At 47.1% G+C, this 21,108-nt stretch overlaps 1 protein-coding gene across 12 annotated transcripts in view; it reads left to right on the top strand.

Moving 5' to 3' along the window:
• Positions 1–21,108, top strand: part of LTBP1 (latent transforming growth factor beta binding protein 1) — a 344,018-nt gene that overhangs the window by 26,311 nt on the left and 296,599 nt on the right. For all 12 annotated transcript variants that reach the window (XM_036334902.1, XM_036334896.1, XM_036334900.1 and 9 more), the window contains exon 3: positions 19,325–19,622. In XM_036334902.1, the coding sequence (XP_036190795.1) occupies positions 19,325–19,622 (298 nt within the window). The remainder of the gene's footprint in view (positions 1–19,324; positions 19,623–21,108) is intronic.

The following is a 21,108-nucleotide window of genomic DNA, read 5'->3' as shown; positions in this document are numbered from 1 at the left end:
TTCCTAGGTAGCTTAATTTTTTTGGTGCGATGGTAAATGGGATTGTTTTTGTAATCTCTCTTTCTGAAAGTTCACTATTGGTGTATAGAAATGCCTCAGATTTCTTGGGGTTAATTTTGTATCCTGCTACATTGCCAAATTCATGTATTAAGTCTAGTAGCTTTTTGATGGAGTCTCTAGGGTTTTGTATGTATAATATCATGTCGTCTGCAAATAAGGACAGTTTTACTTCCTCTTTTCCAATTTGGATGCCTTTTATTTCTTCTTCTTGTCTAATTGCAATGGCTAATACTTCCAGTACTATGTTGAACAGGAGTGGTGAGAGCGGGCATCCCTGTCTTGTTCCTGTTCTTAGGGGAAATGGTGTTAGTTTTTGTCCATTGAGTCTGATGTTGGCTGTGGGCCTGTCATATATGGCTTTTATTATGTTGAGGTATGATCCTTCTACTCCCACCTTGCTGAGAGTTTTTATCAAAAATGGGTGTTGGATTTTGTCAAATGCTTTTTTTGCATCAATTGATATGACCATGTGGTTTTTTTCTTTCAATTTGTTTATGTGATGTATCACGTTTATTGATTTGCAGATATTGTACCATCCTTGCATCCCTGGGATGAATCCTACTTGGTCATGGTGTATGATCTTTCTGATGTACTGCTGGATCCGATTTGCTAAGATTTTGTTGAGGATTTTGGCATCTATGTTCATGAGGGATATTGGCCTGTAATTCTCTTTCATTGTGTTGTCTTTACTGGGTTTTGGTATTAGGGTGATGCTGGCTTCATAGAATGAGCTTGGAAGTGATCCTTCCTCCTGAATTTTTTGTAGTAGTCTGAGGAGGATAGGTTTTAGTTCTTCCTTGAATGTTTGGTAAAACTCCCCTGTGAAGCCGTCTGGTCCTGGGCTGGAAAAGCCCTTTTAAGCCAGAGCTGTTCAGAGGTGGCCTGGGCTGTTTGTGGGTGGAGATCTTTATTGAAGAGAAAGGAAATATCAGACGGACCATTCTGAGACCACTGAGCCCAGGTATTAAAAAGACCAGGAACAACAATTCTTCCCTCTTGGAACCCAGTCTCTTGCTGGACTCGGGCAGAGAGATTGTGGGGAATTTTAATCCTTGGAAGAGGTCCTGCTTTTTCTGAGAGTCTGTGACTTCAGCTTTGGCCACAGCTGGGCCACCTTATGTGCATCTGTTGTCATGGATTTTCTTGAGCTTTATGATAAGCTGTCTGATGGAATTGCCTCACATGGGCACAGCGATTTTGTTTTAAACTGCTTTATTGACATACTAGAAGCCCAGTGCACGAAATTCGTGCAAGGGGGCTCGACCCTTGCAGCCAAGGTGGCTGGTCTCAGCCCTCACAGCCATGGCAGCTTGCCTTGGCCCTCACAGCCCCAGCTCCGTCTGGAAGGTCGTTTGGCTGTCCGGTCTAATTAGCATATTATGCTTTTATTATTATAGATGAGTACTATACTGTATCCGTCACCCATTTAAAGCGTGCAATTCATTGTTTTCCTTGGTGTATTGCATTACTTAAAAAAATCGTGGTAAAATATATATATAACATAAAATTTGTAAAATAATCACTTGTGGCTAGTATTCTCAGAGGTGAGCATTTTTCTGTGCTTGGTGACTTGGCCAGGAAATCTTTGGAAAGCTAGTCTTGTCTTTGATCCCATTCAGTGCTAGAAAATGCATGGATATGGAGGCCTGTGCTGGGTGTGCTCCCTGCTTCGTAGGATTTATGGGATTGTGAATCACGTCTGCGCGAATTTTTATTTTGAAGATTTGCTCACCCAAGCATGGGTTTAAGTGTCTATGCGAGGTGATTAAGCATGGCAGAATCAGCAGAAGCCGGGGATGAGATATGGTGACTCCTCTCCTGGAAGACGGTCTCAGCTATCTCTTCCTGCAAGACTAATGACCCCAGTGTTCAGCAGCTTAAAACAAACACTGTCATTTATTTTGCAGTTTGGCGGGGCTCAGCAGGGATGGCTTGCCTCTCTACCATGTGGCATCAGCTTGGGCGGCTTTATACTCACATTCCTGGCAAGACAATGTTGGTTTTTGCAGGTTGGGAGCTCAGTGAGGGCTGTTGGAGGGGGGCTTCTGCTGTCTCCCGCGTGGGCCTCTTCCCCATAACTTGGTGGCTGCTTAGGGTTCCCCATAACTTGGTGGCTGCTTGGGGTTCCCCATAACTTGGTGGCTGGGTTCCAAGAGGGAAGAATTGTTGTTCCTGGTCTTTTCAATGCCTGGGCTCAGTGGTCTCAGAATGGTCCGTCTGATAGTTCCTTGGCTTAACAGCTACAGACCCAGCTTAGATTCAGGGTGGAGGGAACAGAACATAGACAGAACATAGCTCCACCTTCTGATGGCAGGAGAGCATGTACTGATAGGGAGGGAGGGGTTATTTGAGGACATCTTTAGAGATAACAAGAACCACAATACCTCCCCCCCCCCCCCCCCGGTTTTTTTGGTGTTCCTCATTCGCAATCCACAGAAGCCTGCCCCGAATCATGGTTTGAGCTGATGATGACAAATAGTGGGAAGAAATCTAAGAAAAATACAAAAATGGGTACCAGGAATATATGGCCTTCAGGGGATTGTGGCTTGAGAGTAAATTACTGCACAATCTGTTAAACAGGCAGCTATGAGAGATTCGTGATTATGGTATTTTTTTTTTTTTTACGGCTTTATTAAAATACTCTCAGAATCGTGTAAAATTTTCTTACTTCTTATTTCTCCTAATTAATGTTTTTCAAGAATTGATTAGCAGAAAATTTAGCAGGTCTGCTTTGTCAGAAAACAGAGACAAATACAATTACTATTAAAATAAGTCAGTTATTCATGGCATATTTGAACAATAAAAAGAATTATTTGGATTAAATCTGTAAACACTTTTATGACCATTTGTTTTCTTGGAAAACATAAACACATTAAGGATTTGGCAATAGTAACAGTTACCATCATCCATTATTTAGCAAGTTTGGCATAGTGTTGTAGACAGAAATAACTTATTTTTAAAGCTGTCACTTTTTAGCAGTAAAATAATTCTTGTTAATTTCTGATCTTAATAATTATTTAACGTTCTTTGTTTACTGATGATACAGTTTTTACTTTTGCAATGATCAGACATTACAGAAGGGACCTCAGAGATCAATAAAGTAAAAAATTTAAATGTGTACGGGAAGCTAGACCTAGTCTAGGGACAGAAAGAGCATTCCACAGTCACAGTATTACTAGAATAATTTCTCCATTCAGAAGGCTGTCGGAAATGAGAAAAGCCATTTCACCAGTTTTAATTTCATCTCTCAATGTTTTGAAAACAGAGCTTTGCTTGTTCCTTTCAGTGCTTTCTGAGGAACCCTGGACATCCACGGTTCTGTTTCAGCTTCAGTTCTGAAAAACGGTCATATCTCGTGCCACAGTCAGAGAGCTGATGGCCAGAAGACTCATTGTTTGCCAGTAGCATCATCTGCCAGGCAGCTTCCTTCCATTTAGAACAGCGGTTCTCAACCTGTGGGTTGCGACCCCTTTGGGGGTCGCCTAAGACCATCAGAAAACACATATATAATTACATATTGTTTTTATGATTCATCACTATGCTGTAATTATGTTCAATTTGTAACAATGAAATTGGGGGTCACCACAACTTGAGGAACTGTATTAAAGGCTTGCGGCATTAGGAAGGTTGAGAACCACTGATTTAGAAGAATGACCTTGCATTTCATAGTGAGGCTTCAACTGTTGCTCCTTTTGGGGGCGAAAGCCTAATTATTATGGTCTCTGTAGCTGGGACCATGTCCGCAGCCAGTCAGAGATTTGTGCCCCGCAGTGAGTGAGGCTCAGGCTTCAGTGACATTTGCAAGCATTTTATTTTTGCAAGGAAAGGGCTTGGCACGGCTTCGAGCATTTGTCTTCCAGGGTATTCCCATCCCTGGTCACACAATACCCTTAGTTTACCTAAGGAATGCTGTCAAAATAAACCAAACGGTAATTTTTAAAGGCTGTCTTACTCATGTAGCTATTATTCTTTATTCAGTTAAGAAAATTCGTTTGGAAATATGAGTCTTGAGCGTGAGAACAGTTTCACACAATATTTTGTGTTAATTTAATGAGGCTCCCTGTCACTTTGTTGCCACCCACCCCAGCTTTGCTCTGGGTGACTCAGTGTGGGAAAGAAAGAACGAAAAAAGGCAGCTTATTATGTTTGATTCAATTGTAGGCAAATGTGAAATTCCATTGGTAGAAATAAAATTCTGCCCCAGATATAGTTGGGACCTGCTTCTCAAAAGCTTCCTTAAGTGCTATTTTAAGGCATGTGTGGGATGAATGTGGGGTGAATCTGGGGCACGGAATAATAATAATAGCTGACACCTGTGTAGGGCTATTCTGAACCGGGCACTGTCCTAAGTGCTTAGCATATATTCATTTAATCCACACAGAAGCCCTCTGTGTTTTTAAAAAATGGGTCCCATTTTACAGATGGGAAAACTGAGATGCAAAAAAAGGTCATAGAAATATATCCAAGGGCAAACAGCTCGTCAGTGTCTGAGCTGGGGCTTGGTTTGGGCTGCCTGGCTTAAGTGCTTTCTTTACCACTAGGTGACACTCCCTAATCAAAATAAAGTTTAAAAAGTAAAGTTGTAGTTCTTTCTTTCCCTTTGTTTTAATCCAAGTTTCAGAGACTCAGTTCTCAATTTGGCAGTTGTTTTGGGCTGATAAAGTTCATTTTTATTGCTGTGATTTCTGAAAGAGCTTCTCTTGTTTAACATTTTCGGTTGGTGCAAATAAGAGAAGTCAGCTTTTCAAACACATGAACCATGTTAATAAAAGTGCTAGACGTATTACCCAATCACAGTGCGTTAAGAGTAAGTTTCAAAGTAAAGATAATGTAAGTTCCAGTATAGTACAGTTATCATAAAGTCTAGTGCTTGGTACTCTGCCTCACATTTTGTTTACATTGTAGGAATTACAGCCCTTAAAAATTTAAGTATGTTTAAACTAGACTTTAAGTGAATTAACCTACCTTTTCCAAAAAGAAAAGTGTTAGTGTTGATTTTTGCTGTACTATCCAAGTAATAACAGGCCATTTTAGAAAAGCATGGAAAGTATAATATAGCATGAACCAAAAAAATTTAATAACGTGTAATTTCACCACTCACAGGTGAATACTTCACGTTAGCATTTAAGTGTCTTTTTCTTCTAGCCGTCAGTCATGTGTTCATTCAACACTCATTTATTGATTATCTTCTGTGAGCTAGACATTATTCTAGGCTCCAGGGTAAAAGCAGTGACCCACATCGTCTCTCTCCTGTGGAAATGATGTTTTAGGGGGAGAAACAGACAATGAGTAGGTAAATATATAATGTTAGGTAGGAATAAGTGCTTTGAAGAAAAGTAAGGTAGAGTAAGGGAATGGAGGCTCAGAGACTGCTGGAGCTAATGTCACGGGGAGGCCGAGAGATGCTGAAGGCAGTGTTCCCCTGGGAATATGTGAGCAAACAGCCAGGCAAGGGCTGGGCAGGTGTGCTGAGCCCAGGGACTAGCCAGGAAGGCAGTGTGATGGGGGATGGTGTTGAGAGGGGCTGGGATGTGACGGGGGAGGGGTGGCAGAGACCTGCAGGCTGTGCAAATAAGGGCTTTGCATTCCACTGAGCAAGAGGGACACCTTTAAGGTTTGGAGCAGAGGAGTGATGTGACCTGACTTTGGTTCTAAAGGCTCCCTCTGGCTGCTGGTGAGAGTGGACTGACTCCAGGGGACAAAGTAGCGGGCGGTAAGGTTTGAGGGGAGGTGGTAAGACATGGTTAGATTCAGGATATTTTTAAAGGTAGAGCCAAGAGGATTCAGCGATGAAGTGGACGTGTGGTATAAGAGAAAAAGAAGAGTCAAATATGGTGATAACTTGGTGTTATGGGTCGAAATACGACTGCCACAATCCAGTTCACATGTTGATGTCTTAGTCCCTAGTGCCTCAGAATAGAACCTTCTTTAGAATTAGAGTAATTGCCAATGGACTTGGCTAAGAAGAAGTCATCCTGGAGGGGAGGGGTGCTAATCCAACATGACTGGTGTCTGTATAAGAACAGGATGTCTGGTCACAGACCCACATAGAGGAGCACATGTGATGACACGGGGGTAGCAGCTTCAGAAGCCAGGGAATGCCTGCAGCTGTGGGAAGCTGGGAGAAAGGAATGGCCAGGTTCTCTCCCACGGCCTCGGAAGGAACCAGCCCCTCCGACTCCTCGATGTTAGACCCCTGTAGCCTCCAGGACTGGGAGACAAGACTTTCTGCTATTGAAGCCACCAGGCGTGTGGTACTTTGTCACAGCAGCCCTAGCAGCCTCACACACTGGGTGAGCAACTGGGGGAACGGCAGGGCACTGCAAGGTGGTGGATGCTAGGGGAGCAGGCTGTGGCGTTTGGGGTCGGGGAGGGGAATCCACAGGAGCTGACTTTGAGAGCCTGTTAGATCTCTACGGGGAGGCAGTTGGACATGGGAATCTGGAGTTCAGAAAGGACTTCCAGGACTGAGACCTAAATGTGGGCACAGCCTCGGTGGACATCAAAGCACGGACTGAATGAAATCACCAGGACACGAGTCCAGGGACCAGGCCAGCCCTGGGAAATGTCAACATCTAGAGATCAGGAAGAGAAGGGAGAGCCAGAGGGAGACTGAGAAAGGGTCTATGGTGAGGTCTGGTGTGACCTCTCAGCCAAACGGAGGAAGTGGGGAGGAGGGAGGAGCTGACCTATGGATCCACGCCACTCTTGTTCAAGGAGGGAGAGGCCCTCTGGGTGGGCAGCCTGGAGGTCACTGGTAACTCCCACATCATCTGTTCCCAGGCCAACTATAATCCAAGGCTGATTGGAATGAGTTCCAGAGAGAGTGGGACTGTTTTCAAGCATGGCATTACATCATGAGCACTATTCTGTGTCATTCAGAATGTCTTACAAACATTGTCTCCAACGACTGTACCACATTCCACCATTGTCATCTGCTCCTTGTTGTTCCTGCGTGGGATATTTCTGTGTTTACTAGTACACTATATTAATTGTCACACTGCAGTGCTCGTATCCTACATAATAAAAGGACAGCGACCATAAGTGTAACGGCCAGAACGACCGCCCGACCAGCAGGCTCCAATCGCAGCATGGCGAGTGGGGAACCATGGCGAACTGGATGGGTGGTAGCTGGGTGGGACTGGGGACTGTCGAGCCGGCAGAAGATGGCCCTGATAGCAGGCTAGGCCTAGGGACCCTACCCGCGCACGATTTCATGCGCTGGGCCTCTAGTTTGAATATAAAATCTCCTAGATTAGGAACGATAAAACACCAATAGGCCTGAGTGTTTCTAGAGCTCACTCCAAGCATGTCAAACTCGGGGCCGGAGGGCCATTTTGACACGCTTGGCTTACTCCTGAAGCAAGGCCAGCAGCTTTACAGAGTCTGCACCCATGGACACTGCACACCTCTCTCTCTTCCATATAGTACGGCATTGACTAGCACACCCAGAACAGGTGTTGCCATGGTGAGGATGGGCATCAGGGGTTTGTTGCTGACTTCCAGGGCAGTGTCTCTGCAGGTGACATTCAGTCATACTGGACCAGCATCGTGGACACATGTTCATGAATATACTGTAATGCCTTCCCCACTCCCCTGAGCCTGATCTTTTAGGAAATGTCATTTGTGAATTAGTAGAGCCCATTGCATTTTGCTTCTTAATGGCTTTTTGGTGGGTTTCACCATTAACTTCTGGCTGTGCACGCCGGGGCCAGGCTTATGTGTTACTTATTTCTCTCAGCATTCAGATCTGATCTTAAGTTCATGATCTCAGGGAGGGAGGTCTTTCCTAATACCCAGAGTTCCACAGGGATGGGCCCGCACAGCACACCATTCTCTGTCTGAAACGCTTAGAGTAATTATAATCAGCCCTCTGGCTGTGAGACCCATGGGGCAGAGATGGTGCTTTTTCGTCTACAGCACTGTTTGTAGGCATGTGACTATGTCTAGTGCAAAACTGTCGTTCAGCATTTTGTTCAGTGAAGACCTGAGGCACAGGTTGAACTTGACAGCTGGCCCACAGGTACAGAGCTGGGGGCGGTTCCATCACTAGGTGAGCCTGGGCAGGTGGGCTTCTATAGCTCCACAAAGAAATACACATTTCTAAGAATTCCTTGTATACTTTTTGGTCCCTTGACTATAATAATTCACAAATAACTGTCAGTTGCCCAATCAGGGCCCCTCATTTCTCATTTGCTCTATACCTTTACATTCCAACACAGAGCTGTATGGTGATTTTTTTCTACATTTATCTGTCTTCCCTACTGGATTCGGATCTCTTTGACAGTGGGAAGTTTGTCTCTTTCATCTTTTCATCCACAGTTTTTGATACAGGGCTAGCATGTTGGAGGGGCTCAGTGTTTTAATAATGAAGGAAGAGAATATGGGATTATAGCAAGGTTTTAGAGTTATTATTTAGAAATACATGGTTTCTGAATGAACAACAAAGCTGTTAATTATAATAATACTTTATATGTGCATAATAGTTCACAGTCTGTAAAACTCAGGATTTGTCAAAAAATTATAGTCATACATATGTACTAACCTTAGTGTACAAGATGGAATTATACTATTAGAGGTGTTTAATAAATGACTTACTGAATGAATAGCAAAGTAACCTTGTGTTTTTATTCACTTTACTAGTATCAACTTTATAATTCTAATTTCGAATGGCTATAATACCAAACTTTCCCTAACCTGTGTGGTTCTTTTGCATGCGTATTGGTATAAATAACACTGCTGGACATAGTGTGCATAGATATTTCCTTTTTTGACTCTTAGGATACATTTCTAGAAATGAGGCTGCTAAAATATTTGAAACATTTTGTAAAACTGCTTTCTCAAAGGCGTGTACCATTATGTTACCATCTTTGCAGCAGTATGTATTAATAATTTTATGTCTTTTAAAAAATTAAGTAGGCATAATATTGTTTCTTCATGTTTGAGTTTGCATTTCTTTGGATGACTTAATTCATTTGCACATGACCCCACAAGTTTATTTACCAATTACATTTTCTTTTGTCTTAATTGTCTATTTCTGATCTTTTTGTTTCAATTTTGGTTTTAATTTGTTAAACACAACTTTTTTAGTACTTCTAAATAACAGCATTTTCTGAAATTTTTTCTATTTTTTTCCTCTCTTCTTACTTTTGCTATTTATTATTTATTATTTTTTAAAATCCTCACCTGAGGATTTTTTTTCATTGCTTTTCAAAGAAAGTGGAAGGGAGGGAGAGAGGGAGGAGGAGAGAGGGAGAAACATCAATGTGAAAGAGACACATGGACTGGTTGCCTCCCACATGTGCCCTGACTGGGGGCAGGGAGTGAACCCAAAACTCAGGTGTGTGCCCTTGACTAGGAATCAAATCCGTGACCCTTCAGGTGAGTGGGCAGATGCTCTAACCACTGGGCACACCGGCCTGTGCGCTTTTGCTATTTTTAATTACATGTCCATATAGTCTAAACTGTAGATCTTTAGCTTTGTTTTCGTTTCCTTTTTTTCCCCACTGACTTAAAAAACAAAACAAAACAACTTCATAAAATGGCAGTAATAAGACCAGAAACTGAACCCTGAAAAACTGCGGGTGGGTTTTCCATTCACATGACTTACGACTTTTAATTATGTTCTGTTTCGTGAGTGATTTCACAGTTATTGATGGCATTGGGCGGAGTGTGTTTGGCCCCCGGGAGCCTCCTATTTTAAATCCAGTCACAGGGTAACCAGCCACTCCTGCTGAGCTCAGGCTCTGAGAACCTCCGCCTTCCAGAACGCAGCTCCCGGGGAACTAGGCAGATGGGGCCCAGGACATCACACAACCTTGCGCCTTGCGTTCTGTAGGCTGTGTGCTGTGTCCGACCACCTGACTGTCTGCTGGGTTAAGTTGTCACTTGAGAGTAGATTAGGGAAGGAATGGGTAGGACATCAATGGTGGGAGAAAGCCTGTGCTGTATGACACAGCCTGCCTTGGAGGGGAAGAGCGATCCAAGCACACACACCCCCCTGAAGCATTTCACACGACTTTTCATAACAATCAGATCCCCTAAGGCAGTGGTTGGCAAACTCATTAGTCAACAGAGCCAAATATCAACAGTACAACGATTGACATTTCTTTTGAGAGCCAAATTTTTTAAACTTAAGCTATATAGGTAGGTACATTGTTACTAACTTAATTAGGGTACTCCTAAGGCTTAGGAAGAGCCACACTCAAGGGGCCAAAGAGCCGCATGTGGCTCCCGAGCCTCAGTTTGCCGACCACTGCCCTAAGGGTTAGTAAGTGCATTGGTGATTGGTTTGCCTCCCTAAAAAAACTCGCTGATGTGACTTCTTCATTATCCCACGAGGCGGGAGAGAAAAGGCATGGGGACGTGATGCTAATATTCTTTGCTCTTCAGAGATTTTGGAGGAAGCTGGCCCAGAGACATTGACACGGAAAGTATAGCAGTTAGTTGGGTTTGGTACACGGAGCAGACGGAGTTAGAGCAGACCTAACTGTGACCTCATGCTGGGTTCTTGTGATCTGATATCACTGAGTGTTATTGAGTGACTTCAGAGGGCAGCTGGGAATTACTGTGAGGAACGCAGAGCAAAGCAATTTCTCACCTGCTGCCTGTGATCACAGGAGACACAGACTCCTCTTTCTCCCGGGACACATGCGGGGGGCATGCTGCAACTTGTTCAGAGAGAAAGGCAAGGGGCAGAGTCACACTGTTTGCCCCGTGTGCACTGGGACGGTTTCAAATATAACCAGGAGCGACTTTTTTAGAAGTAAAAGCAACAGAGCCTGGGCTTCAGGGCACGGGCTACTTCCTAAAAACACAGTCACGGAGCGTTTAAATAACACTCGGAACAGCTTGTCAAACTGGAGGCGGATTCACGGGTGGACAAATCCGAGGGTGTTTACTGTGGGATGGGGGGAAGCTGAGAATTTGACTGTTTCAAATGATGAAGGAGTGATTTCGGAGACCAGCGGGGTGGGATGGATGGAGCCCGATTTTGTTGCCCATCCTGCTCACCCAGGTCTTGATGTGGTGTCTCCGCTTTCTTCGAGCCCGGTATTTGCAAATTGAGTTCATGGTTGTCCTGGTGGCAATTTCTGCCACCTTGACTGACCTCATCCTTGTCTTCACCCCTTCACCCTGTGCTTAAGGAACAAGTTTACTACCTTCAATTCTCAGTTGCCTTTGTTGGATTTTTAAAAAATTATTTTGGTTTTTAAAAACTGAAAAATATACAGAGAAGTACAAAGGATATAACAGTAAACCCTTATGTGTCTACTACCCATAGTTAATATAGGTCTACTTGTTGTCATATTTGCTACCCATCTTTTTTTTTTAAAGGGAAAGTATTCCCATAAAGTGGCCTATTTCCTTCTTTACTGTTGTTCCTCTTCCTTCCCTGAGGTGATCACTGACATGAACTTAGTGTGAACCCAGTCGTATTTTATGCTTTTACTGATTTCCTGTGTATCCATAAAAACAAATAGTATTGTTTTATGTCGTTTATTGACCCAGACAGTTATAATATGATCACATAAGTAACAGTATGATAAAATAACATCATATACATTGATTTATTTTAGGCAATGTTATTGTTATTTTTTCAGGGTCCATCTATTTTATGTATGTATACACACACACACACACACACACACACACACACACACACACATATTTTAATTCATTTCAGAGAGGAAGGGAAAGGGAGAGATAGAAACAGCAATGAAGAGAGAGAATCATTGATTGGCTGCCTCCTGCACGCCCCCTACTGGGGATTGAGACCACTACCAGGGCATGTGCCCTGGACCGGAATTGAACCTGGGACCCTTCAGTCTGCAGGCCGACACTCTATCCACTGAGCCAAACTGGCTAGGGTGGGCCCATCTATTTTGATAGGTCCAGCTCATGGTTTTAACTGCTGTATGGCATTCCATTGTATGAATGAATATAGCATAGTTTATGAATTTATCTATCAATGCCAGTATTTTCCCACATAATTGGTGTGTAGTGAAGATTCCTGCATATATCTCCACAAGCCTGTAAGTGAAATTGCTGGGTTTTCACATTAGAAACTTACTAGGTATTGCCAGATTGCCTTTTGCGGAGTTGATATAAAATATATTCCCATGAGCAGGACATGAGTTCCTGTTTCCCTTAGTCATTGCTAACACTTTAGGCAGATGTATTGCCCTCCCCTGTGCATTTAGTGTCGGGCGGAGGCTCCAGGGGGATCCCAAGGCTATGGGTGTGCAGGTCTCTGCTCTCCAGCACCCGCCCTGCAGGCTCCCACCACTGAGCCTCCTGAGGTCTCAGCTCTCCAGCACCCGCCCTGCAGGCTCCCACCACTGAGCCTCCTGAGGTCTCAGCTCTCCAGCACCCGCCCTGCAGGCTCCCACCACTGAGCCTCCTGAGGTCTCAGCTCTCCAGCACCCGCCCTGCAGGCTCCCGCTCAGCCTCCTGAGGTCTCAGCTCTCCAGCACCCGCCCTGCAGGCTCCCGCTCAGCCTCCTGAGGTCTCGGCTCTCCAGCACCCGCCCTGCAGGCTCCCACCACTCAGCCTCCTGAGGTCTCGGCTCTCCAGCACCCGCCCTGCAGGCTCCCACCACTCAGCCTCCTGAGGTCTCAGCTCTCCAGCACCAGCCCTGCAGGCTCCCACCACTCAGCCTCCTGAGGTCTCAGCTCTCCAGCACCAGCCCTGCAGGCTCCCACCACTGAGCCTCCTGAGGTCTCAGCTCTCCAGCACCCGCCCTGCAGGCTCCCGCTCAGCCTCCTGAGGTCTCTGCTCTCCAGCACCCGCCCTGCAGGCTCCCACCACTCAGCCTCCTGAGGTCTCAGCTCTCCAGCACCCGCCCTGCAGGCTCCCACTCAGCCTCCTGAGGTCTCAGCTCTCCAGCACCCGCCCTGCAGGCTCCCACCACTGAGCCTCCTGAGGTCTCAGCTCTCCAGCACCCGCCCTGCAGGCTCCCACCACTCAGCCTCCTGAGGTCTCAGCTCTCCAGCACCCGCCCTGCAGGCTCCCACCACTCAGCCTCCTGAGGTCTCAGCTCTCCAGCACCCGCCCTGCAGGCTCCCGCTCAGCCTCCTGAGGTCTCAGCTCTCCATCACCCGCCCTGCAGGCTCCCGCTCAGCCTCCTGAGGTCTCAGCTCTCCAGCACCCGCCCTGCAGGCTCCCACCACTGAGCCTCCTGAGGTCTCAGCTCTCCAGCACCCGCCCTGCAGGCTCCCACCACTCAGCCTCCTGAGGTCTCAGCTCTCCAGCACCCGCCCTGCAGGCTCCCGCTCAGCCTCCTGAGGTCTCAGCTCTCCAGCACCCGCCCTGCAGGCTCCCGCTCAGCCTCCTGAGGTCTCAGCTCTCCAGCACCCGCCCTGCAGGCTCCCGCTCAGCCTCCTGAGGTCTCAGCTCTCCAGCACCCGCCCTGCAGGCTCCCACCACTGAGCCTCCTGAGGTCTCAGCTCTCCAGCACCCGCCCTGCAGGCTCCCGCTCGGCCTCCTGAGGTCTCAGCTCTCCAGCACCCGCCCTGCAGGCTCCCGCTCGGCCTCCTGAGGTCTCGGCTCTCCAGCACCCGCCCTGCAGGCTCCCGCTCGGCCTCCTGAGGTCTCAGCTCTCCAGCACCCGCCCTGCAGGCTCCCGCTCAGCCTCCTGAGGTCTCGGCTCTCCAGCACCCGCCCTGCAGGCTCCCGCTCAGCCTCCTGAGGTCTCGGCTCTCCAGCACCCGCCCTGCAGGCTCCCGCTCGGCCTCCTGAGGTCTCAGCTCTCCAGCACCCGCCCTGCAGGCTCCCTCTCAGCCTCCTGAGGTCTCAGCTCTCCAGCACCCGCCCTGCAGGCTCCCGCTCAGCCTCCTGAGGTCTCAGCTCTCCAGCACCCGCCCTGCAGGCTCCCACCACTGAGCCTCCTGAGGTCTCAGCTCTCCAGCACCCGCCCTGCAGGCTCCCGCTCGGCCTCCTGAGGTCTCGCTCAGGACTCCACCGTTTTCCGTTCGGTGCCTCCTGGTGCCTCGGTCTGCCAAGTGCCTGCTGCAGGCGGTCGGGGTGCTCGTGGGCTCACCTCTCTGGTTTCCTTCTCTCAGGGTTCACTGTCCTCACTTGCTAGTTGTCTTGGGCTCCACAACAGCTGTTTTGTATCTTTCATCCATGCTTTTAGTTGTTTATGGAAAAAGGGCTTGCTTGGTAACAGTTATTCCAGCCTGGCCAACCGTGGAAACCTAGCTTTTTAACCTAAAAACAAACACCTTTCAGAATCGCAGTTGCGTTTGGAACGGAGGGGGTAGGTAGAGGGTGAACTCAGCGTGCTTATCTTGCGTCCTTTCATTGGATTATCTGCTTTATGAATTGGGACCCCCTCCACACGTCCTTTCACAAACGGAGTATCTCTCAGAAGCTCTTCTTGTTTCTACTGCACTTGAGCTTCTTGGGCGAATTCCCTTTATGTGTGTTTGTGCTGGAAGTTCAGGAGCTTGTCACCGCTCCCCCAGCCCATTGCTATATTCTCTTCTGTCAGTCCTTGACCAGTTGTTTCAGAATGACCCCCCTTCAGAGTTCTTCTAGAACCCACGGGGCCTGAGCTTCTGGAACTTTCTTTAACAAGCATACTGTGAAATGCCACTACAGACCTTCCTTATACATGAGCAGAGTATATTTTAACATAATTGTGATTTTAAAACATCTTGGAGGGTTTGGAGACTCTTTGGTCCAACAACATGCAAACTAAGTCTGGAGGTGCGGGTGTTATTATGGAATGCATTAAGAGCCCATTGGTTTGGTTACCTTCCCTTTACAGATGTCCTGACATCCCAGCATCCTTAGCAAAGGAGGGTCTCTACATTCACATCAGGCATTCAACCAAGGTGAAGTTCAGGCTCCCGTCCTTGGGTATATAAGTTATGTAGAAGCCAATGGTCTGCCCAGTATAGAATCCAGTTGGGCAATAGGAGAACCTTATTAAAAGATGCTTAATAATAAGTGAAAGCACATATGAAATGTGAAGTGAATGATGAAATGGGCCACAAGTTCACGGTGGGTGGGGGACATTTGGGCAAGACCTCATAGAAAGGGGGGGCTTTCAGAAGAGCAGAACTCCAAGGGCCCTGCTTCAGGATGGGTCACCTGTGTGCAGGTGAGTGGGGAGCTTCTGCAGGGATGGGCGAGGGGCCAGTGATGGTGGGGGTGGGGTGGGGCTGGATGTAGAGTGTCTCGATGTATTTCAGGGGCAGCTATAATGTGCTGAAAGTTGTTGAATGAAGGAGGGAAAATTCTAGAGAGCTACATTTAGGAAGACTGGTCTGTCCGCAGTCTGGATGAGGGTTTTGTTTCCTGACCGATTGGTTCTCAAGCTTGGCTGCCAGTTGCAGTCACTTGGAGATGTAACACAAAGTAAAGGTACTGATGCCTGAGCTCCATCCCCCAGAGTTTCTGATTCAGTTTGCTGGCTTTAGGCCTGGGCCTTGTTTTTTTATTTTTAATGTAAAAAAATTTTCAATGACAGTTGACATGTAATAATTAGTTGCAGGTGCACAACCTGATGATCAGGCATTTATATAATTTACAAGGTGACCACCTCGATAAACCTAGTACCCATCTGACACTGTACGTAGTTATTACAGTATCATGGACTATATTCCCTGTGCTGTGCTTTACATCCCTGCGACTGTCTTCGTAACGGGCAGCTTGTACATCTCAATCCCTTCCCCCTTCTCACCGCTCTCCTCACCCCTCTCCCATCTTAGGCCTGGGTTTCTGAGAGTTTTCAAAGCTCCCCAGCTGATTCTAAGGTGCAGCCAAGCCTGAGACCCACTTCCCAGCCCTCTGATAAGATCTTCATGTAATGGTGACTCATGGTGCCGACCCACAGCTGGCCAGGAAAATGCAGAATCAAATGGTGGAAACAACATGTTCAAAGTACTTCTGTAATATGTATGTGTAATATTCCACATAGCCCAACACCGCAGAATAGCAGTTTTCTCATAAATGCCTGCACACGTTTACGCCGGCCATGAAGTCGATGGTGACCATATGTCTAAACTCTTGGGAGGGACCCATATTTATCTTGGGAATTTGGTCCCGTGAAACATTTATTTTTATTTTTTGCATTCAACATAAAAGGGCCCCATAAAACAAACACTTTTATCACAGCAAGAATTCAATGCAATGAAAGCACGGTTAGTGTGAAAACACTAAACTTGCCATGATAAAAATAGGAATCCTCAAAAAAATCGGCTGGTGGAAGCCTGTGCTTCTGAATGCTGTCGGTCAGTGGTTTGCAAACTCGAGTGTGTGCGTCGGACCCACCGGGAGGGCGGTCAGACTGCTGGGCTCCAGTTCTGGACGGAGCAGCCGACAGAGGGCATCTCGGAAGTGTTCCCAGGCGTCGTTGCTGCTGGTCCCGGCACCACCCGCTGCCGCCTGAGGCCCAAGCAGGGTAGGAGAGAGGGCTTGGTGAAGTCTGGTTGCAGCACATGAGTTTGGCTTCTCATGTCAGGTGAGGGGCTTGTCTTGGCAGTTAGGGAATCTGCCCCCCCAAAACCCCCCAGTTCGAGCCAGCCCCTTCTGCCTGCCTGCTCCAAGGGGCTGCTGCCAGAACCTCGTGGGGTGGGAGGAAGAGGAAATTGTCGAATCCTCCTCCTCACTGTCCTTTCACAATTCATTGCAAGAGGGAGGTCTTGTGCAGAGTCACACGATTACATACCATGTTCTTTTTCTTCCAGTAGAAAATTTTTGTGGTTTAAATTCTTTCTCTTATTATTCTTTCCCTGTCCCCCTACCACATACAGCGTTTGAAGCATTAAGAACAGTTTCTGCCCCTTTTCACTTGTGATCCCTCCATGTCCTCCCAAGGACAGGTCTTACTGTGCCTTCTCAGTGGCACTCGAGGGGGGCTGGTGACTCTAGGCCTTGGTCTCCACAGGTACCAGCTTCTTCAGGCTGCGCTGTCTGGGCAGCCTCCCTGGGGGATTAGCAGACTACACCTTGGGAGGGAGGAGAAGCGGAAATCACTCTCAGATGTTAAACTGAAACTCGGCCCTAATGGAAAGCATGAGGAGAATGCGCACATGGAAGTGCCCGAGGGGCTCTCTGGCAGAGCTGGCTGTGGAAGCCAGTCCAGTCCTCGCTTACGGCCCGCTGCTGTTCTCCCCGGGTGGAGCCTGTTTCCATTCAGGGACATTCCATAAATACCCAGGGCCCAGAAGGGACCCGATGATTACCCGCCAGGAAAGCGCTGATAAATTAGAATACTGAACTCCAGAAGTGCATCGTGTTTGACTTTGAATTCTAGAAGCCTCATATGGGAAGACCCATGGGGACCATTTTAGCATAAGCAGCTACTGCCCTCCCTCTGCCCCCAAACATGTACGGTGCAGAGGCCAAGGTTAAGTAACTTGCCCCAAGGTCACCTAGGGAGCTGGCTGCATCTGTCTTCCTTTCTCCCTCCCTCCCTCCCTCCCTCCCTCCCTCCCTCCCTCCCTCCCTCTCTCTCTGCACTCTCCGTCTCTCTCCCTCTCTCTCCCTCCCCCTCTTTCTTATCTTTTTCTTTTTTAAGAAGCCTTCTCAACTTTTGGAAAATTTGTCAGCTCAGTGTTCTGATACTTGACACTCATTTCTTGTCATTATTTGCTGTAACTAATAGGACTCATTGTAGAAAGATGGGAAGAGTGTCGTCTCTCTTTTAAAGAAAATCAGTAGGTTTCAGGCCTTTTCCGTCTTCCACACTGAGCCTCCTCTGGCTCATACCCCTCACCCACTTCACAGTTGTCTGTGGACTGAATCTTGCATTGAATGTTAGGGGAGATTTAGTCTTATCTCCCTCAGGACCAAGAGTTTCAGTCAAGCCAAAACCGGTTTGGCTCAGTGGATAGAGCGTCGGCCTGCGGACTGAAAGGTCCCGGGTTCGATTCCGGTCAAGGGCATGTACCTTGGTTGCGGGCACATCCCCAGTAGGAGATGTGCAGGAGGCAGCTGATCAATGTTTCTCTCTCATCGATGTTTCTAACTCTCTAGCTCTCTCCCTTCCTCTCTGTAAAAAATCAATAAAATATATTAAAAAAAAAAAAAAGACTTTCAGTCAAAGGTGCACTGATGGCCAAAGGTTGGCATACACACCTGTACTTAGACAAATAAAGAAGGGGCTGAAGAAATGATGTTTGTAGGCCAATGACATTAACCTAATAAAACTGATGTCAGTAACATGTGCACTCCCACGGGACTGATAAAATCCACTTACTGTGCCGGAGACAAAGAGCCCTCCTGACTTTAAAACTCTGCTTGGCCACAAGCCTGGTGATGCAAAGTACACACATCCTCGAAAGGAGGAGATGAGGAGGCTGCTTCTGTTGGGTTGTCTTTCATTATGAAATTAGGGATGATGGACAGTGCGCTGGCAAATGCATAAAAATGTATATTGGGCGACTCTCAACCTCTTAAATCTTGAATTTCTCTCACATAAAAAAAAAGTGGGCTGGACCCCATTTCTGAAAGATTGTCTCTGAGCTCTGGTGGCTTGTGCAAGATGAAGTCTGGAGCACTTTTTGAGGGGGCTGTGGTTGGGCTTGAGCTTTTGTTCCTTTGCCAAGTCTTATCTGGATGCCTAAAGTTTAAACTGACGCCACAGGGCACCGTTTAGAAAGAAGGGCAGAGCGTTTTCATAAGTTTCCCGAGTTTCCGATGCATTTCTGAGAGGCAGCTAGAGTAAAGTGATGAGAATGATGGCTCGGCAGCTACTTCGCTTGGATAAAAACCCCAGATCCTCCCTCTACTAATCATTGTATGACCTTTGGCAGCTATAAAACTCCTTCATCAGTACAATGGGCAGAATAAAATATCTACTAAAACGGTTGCTGGGGATTAAAATTTTTAAAAAATAGATTTTTATTGATTTTAGGGAGGAAGGGAGAGGGAGAGAGAGAGAAACATCAATGATGAGAGAGAATCATTGATCGGCTGCCTCCTGCATGCCCCACACTGGGGATGGAGCCCGAAACCCAGGGAGGTGCCCTGGCGGGGAATCGAACCATGACCTCTTGGTACATAGGTCAACACTCAACCACTGAGCTACGCTGGCTGGGAAAATTTGTTGATATGTAGTAGAACAGTGCCCGACACATAGAAAGATGTTAATAAACATTAGCTGCCATCACTACCTTCATCATCTTGACATCTTTAAGTAGGGTTTCATTTTATTGGTGGCTATTGATGGATGCTGCTGCTAAGCCTTCGGAAGAATTTGTAAAGTCTGTAATGCTTTCCTTCCAATGTGTTTCCTGTTATCCTTCTGCAGCCAGCTGTGTGCCACCGTGCCAGAACGGAGGGATGTGTCTCCGGCCTCAACTCTGTGTGTGCAAACCAGGGACCAAGGGCAAAGCCTGTGAGATGACAGCCGCCCAGGACACCTCGTCGCCAGTGTTTGCAGGGCAGGGTCCCGGGGCTGCGGCCTCCTGGGTCCCTCCTGAGCAAGCAGCGAAGCACACTTCGTCGAAGAAGGCAGACACCCTCCCAAGGGTCAGCCCCGTGGCCCAGATGACCTTGACCCTCAAGCCCAAGCCGTCCGTGGGACTCTCCCAGCAGATACATTCTCAGTGAGTGTTTTGAACTTGCCTCCGGCCCGGGGGCATCTTAATTACTCTCTTAGATGCATCACGCTTTAAACCACTCTCCTTTCTCTGCACAGTGTGCAGCCAGCACTTGCATAGTAATGTCTGTCTTCCCTTTCCTTAAGGTTGCACATGTTATTCTCACACTCCACGTCTCTGAGAAATACTCGATGCGTGCGTTTAGCCTCTGCAGGGAAGCTTTACTCTAAGCACAGACCAGAGCAGGAGCCAAGATTACAGGGAGCTGGGGTGGAAGGGAATAGGAGAGAGAATTGTTTGATTATGATGGAGCTGTGAGTTTAAAAATCCTTTTTTTCGGGAGGAGGGAGTGCTCTCGAGTTTTGAAATAATAATTTGAAAAGAGACATAGTGTGATTTTTAAAGCTGCATGGAGAAGGTAGGGACCCCACTCTGCACAGAGAAGGTATTCCGATGGAAGCGAGGCCTCGGGAAGGGAATGTCCCGGCCTCAGGAGCAGGTGAAGTGCACCCGCCAGCTGCCGTGCAGGAGCGTCTTTGGGGAATGAGCTTGTGTGCTATTTATGGGGACGAGGCCTTTTCTGAGCGTTGGGAAGTGCTGTTCTGAACAGGATGAGACCCTGGATCAAGGCCGGTCTCCCGGTGCCCCTCTGTGTCGCACGAGGAGCGCGTCTCGGCTGCCTGGGACCCTGGCGCAGATCGGTGCCTTTTAATTAGCTGCTCCGCGTGGATAACAAGACGCAGGATTGGCCGCAACTATCACTTGTCATTTGCCTAGGAATGTAAAATACAGGAAGTCCTCAGCTTAAGCGCGGGCTTGACCCAGGAGTGCATTTGTAAGCTTGGAATTTCCAGTGTTTTCTCCGCGCTAGGAACAGGGCCCACGTGGTCATTAGGATCCAGTCCGCCCGCAGGCGTTATTCAGTCTGCTCCTATGGATGAAATTACCCTAATTTATACTTCCCGTTTGAAGAGGCCACCTACTGTCCCCGCGAGTGGGGTCCTTCTAACTTGTTCTTTCTCTTTTTATTCCCTCCTCAGCCCTCTTCTTTCTGGTTTTCTTCATTTTTCTCTCATTTCTTATTGTCTCCGACTTCACTTCTGCCGTGATAAGTAGATTGGGGAAGGGGCTAGTTTGAAATCTAACCACATGGCGAGCATTTTATTTGGGAAATATTTATATCCTGTAACTCTCAGCAAGAAGGAATGGTAGTTATAATTAGTACTTAGTAACAGCTTTCCTAACTAATACTTAGTGACTTAGCCAGGTACTGTTTCAAGTGCTTTGTGTATATTATTAGCTTATAACTTGCAATGACCCCATGTGGTAGGCACTGTTATTAACCCCACTTACAGATGAGGACAATGAGGTGCAGTGTGGTTAAGCACCTTGTTCAAGGCCATAATGATAACAATTAATAATAATACGTGTTTGGATTAAAATGCAGGCAGACTAGGGAGAATAAGCACGAGGCTGTGAGTGGAGGCAGCAG

The sequence above is a fragment of the Myotis myotis genome, unplaced genomic scaffold, assembly GCF_014108235.1.
Source record: "Myotis myotis isolate mMyoMyo1 unplaced genomic scaffold, mMyoMyo1.p scaffold_m19_p_14, whole genome shotgun sequence".
In the NCBI taxonomy this organism is placed as follows: domain Eukaryota; kingdom Metazoa; phylum Chordata; class Mammalia; order Chiroptera; family Vespertilionidae; genus Myotis; species Myotis myotis.
Note: the sequence above shows the minus strand (reverse complement) of the source record. Positions and strands in the feature narration are given on the sequence as shown.